The following is an 8,748-nucleotide window of genomic DNA, read 5'->3' as shown; positions in this document are numbered from 1 at the left end:
TTCTTCGGTTGTTGTAAAATGACAATATGGCGGACTGTTTGGGAGAAACAGTCCGCCATATTGTCATTTTAACAACACTGGGTCAGTGCTGTCGCGTCGTTTATTCTTACCTCGGAGCCGGAAAACAGTAAATAATTTTAAAGCCTTTTACTGCCTGTTGAACATAGCCAAAAACAAGAACTGCTTTGCCTGGCCACTGCTGCAGTCACCTGTGAGCACAGACTGATTTTCGCCTGTTGTTTCACGCCAAAATCCGTCTGCGTACACAGGCTTACACAGCCGAAAAGTTTACCTCGAAGCTAAAAGAGGACTTTGGGGATTAGAATGAAGTGCAGGGTTCATACAGAACCCTGCACCTCATGGAAATCTGAAACTGAAAGTATGAAAATATCCCAGTGTCATGTATTTAGCAATTATTTACCAAATACTTGTCACTAAATATACGAACTAATGCAACAAAACCCGGTCAATCCCAACTGCAAAAATATATACGAAAAAAGTGAAAGAAAGTTTAGATGTGTCGTCAATTGGTTTAACTTTCATTCGGAATCGAAATTAGAGACAAACTATGTTCTCGAGCAGGACGCATGATCATTCTTTCGTACCTCACCATTATCACCAGTCGATATGTACATTTTCCTTTATTTACAACACTGCACCAAGAAACATCATGTCTAAATCTTGTTTCAATTTACAATGATATGGCTGCCTAGGTTAAAAGTTCACTTAACCTTCCTGACAATCAGAATGTGCATAAAGTTTCATCTTTTGAAGACCCACTTTTATTAACGTATGTTTACCGATACTTTGTTGACTTCGAATAGCAAGATCCTGAGAAATTATTGTTGTCGTGAAATCAAACCTAAATCATACCAAAGCTGAACGTCGATTATTTCTTCCAGGATAAATGTGGAGTGTAAAGTTTATGTTTAACGTCGTCCTACGATTCCCTGCTAAAAACGTCTTGCTTAACGATGTTTTATGGTCAGCAGTGCCCCATTACAACTTAATTTCTCTATTCATTCCACGATGAAAACTTTAAAATGCGTAGGCGAGAACTTGTTTGTTACAATGGTTCCATCTTTCCAGGAACTCTCAATGCCTTTACACAAATCACTAGAGAAATCTGGGTACAAGATTGTACTGAACTCAAGGTATTGGTGTTTGAGTAGCTTACATGAACTCCTTTCTCACCGTTAAACACATGTATATACATGGCGAATAAATAGTATGTGAGATATATAATGTCGTCTTATAAACGTCTGATGTTATCAATGTCATCTTTGGTCTGAAAACATTTTCTGTAAGGCGTTGATACTCTCGTGGCACATTTTGCTGTATTTGTCCTCAGCATCGGGTTGTTCACATCCTGAAATAAACAACCGTTGCAAAAGGTGATAAATTGTCTTATTTCTTCACTTTGTAAGGATTTCGGTGTACTTTTCGAGTAAAAATAATTATTTTGATTTAATAGCCTCTAATTTGATATTCGTTTAAATGGAGGGGTGTGACTTGAAATATCTCAAGGGGAGGGCGGGCCTGACATTGATAGTAGATAGCAATGGGCAAATAAGATGAAACCCACTTCTTGAAGTAAAACAATTTATCTTGGAGGAGCTGAACGAAACTGTTCTTGACCGCTTGAACCCCCTATATTGCTCCTGCCATTTTCGATTTGAGAGCACTTCTCTTTGCGCATGACTGACGTCGCCGTTAGTCACCGTCAGTCACGTGCAAAAGACAAGAGCTCTGGGGTCGATAAATGTACTTGTGCTATTTATTTTGTTACTTTAATGGCTCTCATAGATTAATTTTCTTTTAGCGACGCTAAATACGGGTAAATTAATTCACTGATTGTCTGACGCGTGAACATTTCTCTAGAAACCATTTCTTTTCCTGAGGCTTACTCTTAATCCGCCCAAATTATGGGCAGACTTTTGGACAAAATGTAACAAACCTGGCAGCAACTTGATTTCGTCGAGTTTCTTTACTATCCCTGTCTTCTTCAATGACACTTTGGCCTACAATCCAAGAAGAAACAGTCTGCTTGGTAGCAGTTTTTAACTGGAAAATCGGTCGGAGTGTTTAGTCAGTACCCAGAAAATCACAACAGAAGAACTATCCCAGTGACACTATGCCAGTATCGCATTTTAAAAAAGCAGAAACTAAGATAACACTTTTCTTACCTTTAACTGGGATGTGGAATAATTTAGATTTAATTCAGTTTCAATCAAATTATGAAGGGGAGTTTTACAGCAAGGGCCCAAAAGTGTGACCACCTTTAATTAATTCACATTTTTTCGTGCAACCACCATCCAATCAGAAGCCAAGGACAGCTCCCAGTTGACTTCTGATTGGATTAAATCTGCACGGAAGAATGTGAATAATTTGGGCGCCTTGCTGTAAAAGCATACGGTACAAAACTACAAAATTGGCGGTTCGCTGATTTTAATAGCAATGGTTTCATAACAAAATAAGCGCGTGGAAGGAAGTGTAAGGGGTTGTTTAACTGTGCTTACCCTCTAACTCTGGTATATATAAAAAAAGAAACACACCTTCTGACAATTGTACAATAGTGAGCACAAGGCTGACAGACACAACGCTCTCAGATAAACGGAACTGTCAGTAGTAAAATCCACAAGAAGAGACAGCAGCTTCTCTAAGAAAGATAATGTTAAAGGATTGGTTAGACTGTTTTAACATGGTGAAGTGAAGTGAATACTTTATTTACCCTCGGATTGTAGAGTAGCTTTAAACATAGCTAATATCTCCGAGCATTTCAACAGTTCAATGGCACAATGGGCAAAGACCAGACCACAACACCGGGAACTTCGTGCCCTACTCTTACATAAGTGTGTGGGTTCTTTTACGTCCCCTGCTGACCATAACACTGAAAATGCAGGAGACGGGGCCTACGGTTTATCGTCCTTATCCGAGAAGACTAGAATATCTAACCATTTGCAGTTGTTATTGCAAAGGCAGCATATTCTCCTCAGTTATTTTAAGACCCCGAGTGTTGGTCTGGTCTGGGACTCCTACCCGAGACCTCCCGCACGGTAGTCCGGCGCTCTACCAACTCAGCTAACCGGTCTGGTGCGGAAGCCATCAAAACAATCAAAAGTCTCGAGAAGACAAATTGAAGAGAACACGAAAATGAGGTAGCACTTACATGTACCGTAAAACTCCGTGCCAAGGGAATGAGAAAATGTGTTCGTATATCGTTCGTTATACCGTAGACTTCGGTAAAAAAGAGGTTTCGTTAGTTCGTTCGTTAGTTAGTTCGAGGTTCCACTGTATAATCATCTGCGAAATCCAAACAAAAAAACGCCTGTACGTCAACCGCCATAAAAACGCTGTCGAGTATCTTTACTCACCATTTACCAAAAGAACAGGTCTGCTAGAACCATGGAAGCACAAATTTCGCAAGACAAGAAGAGCCTTCTCCTGTAGTTGCCTGTTTTGAGCTCCACTCAGCTCTAACAACACCTCCACTGCCCCTGGGGTCTTGACCACGCCCTGTTGGCCATCCGTGAAGAATGTCACGCTAACCAGCAAGTTTAGCCAACACAATGTCACGCCACGAGTTATCGATCTCTGTTTGGGATGGGCGCCACTTTTGAGAGGCTTCAAGGAAGAGAAGGGCTGGAGAAAATTTGTCTGTAGAGTTAAATAAACAGAAACCTTTTGAGATGCATATGATTCACAAAGTAACATTTAAATTTAGCACTTACTGAATGCATTTTTTATGAAATACCAAATCTCACTAAAGTTAATCTCTCTTACGTTCAACTCTTTTATATGGACACCTCCCTATTTTCCCCCAAAAAAAAAAAAAAAACCAACAACCCACAATAAAAAACCAAAGCAGGCCGTTCAGTTGATCCAAAAAAGGCACAAAGCCATATAACCTTTACCCCCATAATACGGTCACTCTTGACTTCAATGTCCCCTCGGCGTCCGAATGAAAGAGTTTTGACTGTGCAACAAATATAACATGAGTTGTAACAACAGATATAACACGAGTTGTAATGAGTGCCTTTTAAGTTAGGTCTTTGTTTCTCCTTTGTACTCAGATCTTTTTTTGATGAAGGGAAGACATTTCGTTATGACGTCAAGAAATGGCTGCGAGGGAAACTAAGTAACCGTAAGCACGTGACCGATCCCCAGACCACTTACCTTCCACATGACGCCTCTGCATTCGGCGCTCAAGGCCAGGTTACTCAACAGATTAAACATGGCCCTGAGTACAGCCAGGTGCGAGTCCAGTTCAGTGTTGGAGCTGTTCTGAAGCTTGCTGTTTGTTTTGTTGGTCAGTTTTATCAGACTGTGCAAAAAGGTACTCCCGCTCTGAACAGCACGGCTGACAGTACCTGGAACACCCGAGCTGCCTGCAATGAATGCTGACGCTGCGTGAACAAAGAATGAAACAGTTTAAAACAAATCCTTCACCCTGCCACTAGATTTAAGGCCCAGTAATACGGGCAACAATTTCTTTCAACTTGTCTGCAACATTGTTGCATTGCAAGTTGTAAAGTTGTAAACTTTGGACAAATTAAACGAAAAATAAATCACGGGGGTAGTAGACATTCACATGCGATGTAACAATGTTGCAAAACAAGTTGGAAGGAAATGTTGCCCGTATTATGGGACCTTTATTCTTGGAGTCTCGAGTTAAACGTACGATTCTCCACGAGCTCGCTATCTCCTAAGTGCGACGTTTATAAATAAACGACTTGACCGACCGACCGACCGACCGACCGACCGACCGACCGACCGACCGACCGACTGAATGACTGACAAATCAAGTCACGTTACATTACTCTATGAAATTGAGACAGGTAGAAGGAAGGAAAAGAATAATTTTGCTAACCGTGCAAACACTTTTGTCCAGGATTAGTAGTAAGAAATGAATGGTTAAATGGATTGAATTGATGGATAGATGTAGAACACTGCTAAAAGCTACCAGAAGCAGAGCTACCCACCTTTGGAGAACTGTGCCGTTAGTGTCGACAGAAGACGTAAAACTTCAATAAGCAGGGACACTTCAACCGTACACCAAGACCACAGTTTGTGAAGCACATCAACGATGCCGCATTCCAAGCAAGCCGCCTACAGAAGAACAAAAAATGACACTATTATGTTCCGTCCGACATGGCGTAACGATCTGCGTGTTGAATGTTTATTGCTGTGGTCTTTGTAGAGAGCATTACAAATAAGCTCAAGATAGCTCCTTTAACCCCGCTGAGTGGGATGTCGAGTCTAAAGGATATTTATTTTTGGAATGAAATATTACTGAACAGGTATTAGCCTAATTCGGGTAAAAATTAAAACGTTTTTCAAAGGCCTTTTACCATTGAAGTTACCTTGACTGGTGCACTACAGTGAATAAAGTTTCTGAGCAACTGGAGTACTTTCATTAGCTCAATCATGAGCGGATCTTCCTGAAAAAAGAAAAACAAAAAATCGTACGTAAGAGCGTTAAAGCGTAAGACGTGCTAAGGGTCTATTGTTCGGTAGTAGCTCCGTGCATACCACGTGAAACAAATCAGAAATTAATAAAACTTCAGCCACTTTTTTAAAAAATCATAAATGTTATCACCATGGAATAAAACGTCGACATAATGGTATGATACTGAAGTGGAAGCCGTCGAGGACATCGTACACTAAGAGTGGAAGACATTGAGAAAGATTAAAAAGAACGCAGCAGAATTTATTCTCGGACAATTTTCTTTGGTTTGTACTAACTAGGAGATCATGTTTTATGTGATTTTGCGTTCATATAGTTCTGTTAATTCTATCCTTCATACCTTCTTTTTCCACGAGGGTCCTTTCCCAAGCTGGAGTGAGTTCATGTTCAACTGGGTATGAAGATGCTTTATGTGCTCCAGAGTGGTTTCCACCAAACCAGCTGAAAATAAAATTGATGTATGAATACTTCAGAACGAGTGTCGTAAAGCCAAAAACAAGAACTGAATCAGCTGGCTAATCAAAACAAAACGCAAAAATCAATCAAAACTCAAACAAAAAAAAAAAGAACAAAAAAAAAACGTGCAACTGGTGCCAACTGGCAAGCGCACGAAAACACGCGTAAATCACGTGACGATTGGTTTTGGCATTGATCCTGATTGGCTGAAAAAAAAAAAACAGCCTGGCTCATCTGATTGGCCAGAGAACGCTGGTCAGTCAACCGCGGAAAAGCGGTTCACGAAACTAACAGGGATGAATACAACTTAGACATGGTTTCTTATCCTCACCTTGCAAAGCTGCAGTTTTAGCGGAGTCACTGAGAGCCAATAAGGAGCTCAGCGCTGCAGACACAAGCGCTTGCTCCTCATTCATAACCTCTGAACTGTACCGCGACGGAGCATTGTCGTAAACACCCAGCAAAACCATACAAAGCTCATTTCCAGAAGCTTCACTGCTTTCAGATAAACATTCGCTGTTATTACCACCTTGTTTCTTCGCATTTTCAGTGTTCTTCACATTTTCCACTCCAATTTCACAGCCATCACTGTTATCAAGTAAGCGACTCAAACGATTTCTTGTCGTGGTTGTTTCGGTTTTTCCTTCACTTGGGCCTCCCCTGTTGGGGCTTCGTTTGCCCTCGACAGTTAGAAGAAGACCAAGGAGCTTTAGAAGCAAAATCTTAAGAGAGGAGAGGGAGTGGGATTGGTTCTCTTTGAGTGAACTCTTGAAGACACCTGGAATAAAAAAAACCGCTGCAAGTTATTGGTCTTTCTTTTTATTGATGAATTAGGCAGCTCTGCAAAAGATTCTATTTGAAAAGAACGGTATGTAACTTACCCGTAAATAAACTCCAATGAGTGTACAACGTTTCTTCAACTACACTAGGAACTGAGAGCTGGCCTTGGTTTTGCAGCAGTGTGACTAACAGCCTGCTGACACTCTCCTGTACAGTGAAGACGCACTTCTGAAGGGTGTCATCTAACATTCAAGTAAGGCAAGTCAGTTACTGAAATTGGAAAATGCCATTATTCCCACTCCCCCCCCCCCCCCCCCCCCCCAAAAAAAAAAAGCGTTTTGGTAGACTATACTCCTAGCTGAAAAGAGCACTAATGAAACGAGGAAAGATGTTTCCAGAATCATGCCAGAAGCAAGTTTCCATAATTGTTTACTCGTTTTGCCATGTTTCAATGCCGTGCGAACACACGAAATCTTTCTGCCGAGTAGCAGAAGTAAAGTTTGCTTCTTGGAAACAAAATCAACGCTGGAAACAATGCTTCCCGGGTGACAGAACTAGCAAACATTGGGAAAACATGCGCGCACTACAAATATTTCTGGACTAAACATGTTTCCTCGTTTTGCCAGGCCTTAACCAACGAACACAACACGATGACCTTCGCTAGTGCTCGCTTCTGGACAGCTCAATTCAGAGTTAATCACGCAACCCGTTAGGCCACCACCATATCCAGTTTGGCATCAACTGCGGTGTTTAAAATACTGCGAGATGGTGTGTTGTATAACTACTGTCCTGACAACAAAATTGTGGAATAAGATGCATTCCGAGAAGTGTAACACCGCCTTTGGGGACAGGTAAAATTGAAGAGTGATAGAAAAAAGGAAAGACTTCTCAAAAGCACTACAGAAATAACTAGACAATCTCAATCAATGAAGAAGGCATCTGTGCAACAGCTCTGATATTAACCAGCATCCTACCTGCATGAGAGGCATCAAGTGAAAACAGTAACACAATTCTGTCGAGAGCTTCCTGATCTTGTAGCAAATTGAAGCAGTACATGGTATTCAGTTTTACAACGGAGTGAAGTAACGCTAAGATATCGCTGTACATGGAGAGTATCTCTCGGATCACTACAGCGGATGCACATGACAGTGGTAGTGGGTCTTCTGCACAGAGATAGCTGTGTATCTCCGAGCTTTCAACATGGCTGTACAGAAATAAAGAGACGAAAAACGCTGTGAATGAAGGCGCTTACATCATCGTGAAGCTTTATAACTTGAAAAGAAGCACCAAATGTAAGTCACTTACAAAACTGCGCAAGATTCTGATCTAGGAAAAGAAAGCTTGGTTTTGCATGAAGATTTGTATACATTTTGAAGATTTGTATACATTTGTTTAAGACCCGGTGACTTTTCACGCCCGAAAACGGTTTAAATAAATGAAATGGCCTGATCTGCTGCTGGCCTGAGAACCAGCAGTTAAAGAATTTCTTAAATGAGTTTAACATTAAGTTTGTTTACAATGACTTTCCACGATTTATCCAGATTTTACAGGATTTCTACACACGAATTTCAAAAATTAAACCATCTATGACAGACATGTACGTACACTGCACCTTCAGGGTGTAAATAGGCATTCTTACATAGCTATAACTGTTAGCATGGTTGCTACAGACATCGGTTTTTAAAATTCCCTGACTTATCCCCGATAAAAATAAAATTCCTCTGACCAAATAAATACAAAATTTTAGATACAGTGGTGGCCTCCAGCCTCTGCTTCCAAAAAAGAAAAACCTCGCTGAGACCACATTGACCTAAAATGTTTGTTCTAGCCATCAGTGGTCTTAAATCAGAGGTGTTATAAATTCAATTTTCAATGACGCAAAAAAAAATTCCCTGACTTTTTCCTGACCTTCAAGAATTCGATTTTTCCCTGACCAATTCCTTGCAAATCTAATTAGTGAATGTGAAGACAACTGACATAACTGTTTGTTTGGAAGAAATGTTGTGTACGTATCTTTTGCATGTTGAACGTGCCATGCATGTTTG

The 8,748-nt window shown here is 40.7% G+C and overlaps 1 protein-coding gene across 1 annotated transcript in view; it reads right to left on the bottom strand.

Annotated features, from left to right (window-relative positions):
• Nucleotides 1-637: 637 nt before the first annotated feature.
• The window catches only part of LOC144651636 (rotatin-like), a 41,735-nt gene continuing 33,624 nt past the window's right edge, over nt 638-8,748 (bottom strand). Inside the window, exons 24-34 of the mRNA XM_078511576.1 lie at nt 7,678-7,907; nt 6,805-6,945; nt 6,255-6,701; nt 5,808-5,908; nt 5,364-5,441; nt 4,983-5,109; nt 4,177-4,406; nt 3,375-3,657; nt 2,556-2,659; nt 1,958-2,021; nt 638-1,369 (exon numbers count right to left, since the gene is read on the bottom strand). Coding sequence (XP_078367702.1) covers nt 1,278-1,369; nt 1,958-2,021; nt 2,556-2,659; nt 3,375-3,657; nt 4,177-4,406; nt 4,983-5,109; nt 5,364-5,441; nt 5,808-5,908; nt 6,255-6,701; nt 6,805-6,945; nt 7,678-7,907 — 1,897 coding nt within the window. The 3' untranslated portion in view covers nt 638-1,277. The remainder of the gene's footprint in view (nt 1,370-1,957; nt 2,022-2,555; nt 2,660-3,374; nt 3,658-4,176; nt 4,407-4,982; nt 5,110-5,363; nt 5,442-5,807; nt 5,909-6,254; nt 6,702-6,804; nt 6,946-7,677; nt 7,908-8,748) is intronic.

The sequence above is a fragment of the Oculina patagonica genome, chromosome 4 (assembly GCF_052425735.1).
Source record: "Oculina patagonica isolate OP01 chromosome 4, crgOcupat, whole genome shotgun sequence".
Taxonomy (NCBI): Eukaryota; Metazoa; Cnidaria; class Anthozoa; order Scleractinia; family Oculinidae; genus Oculina; species Oculina patagonica.
The sequence above is the reverse complement of the archived record's forward strand: the minus strand, read 5'-3'. Positions and strand labels throughout refer to the sequence as shown.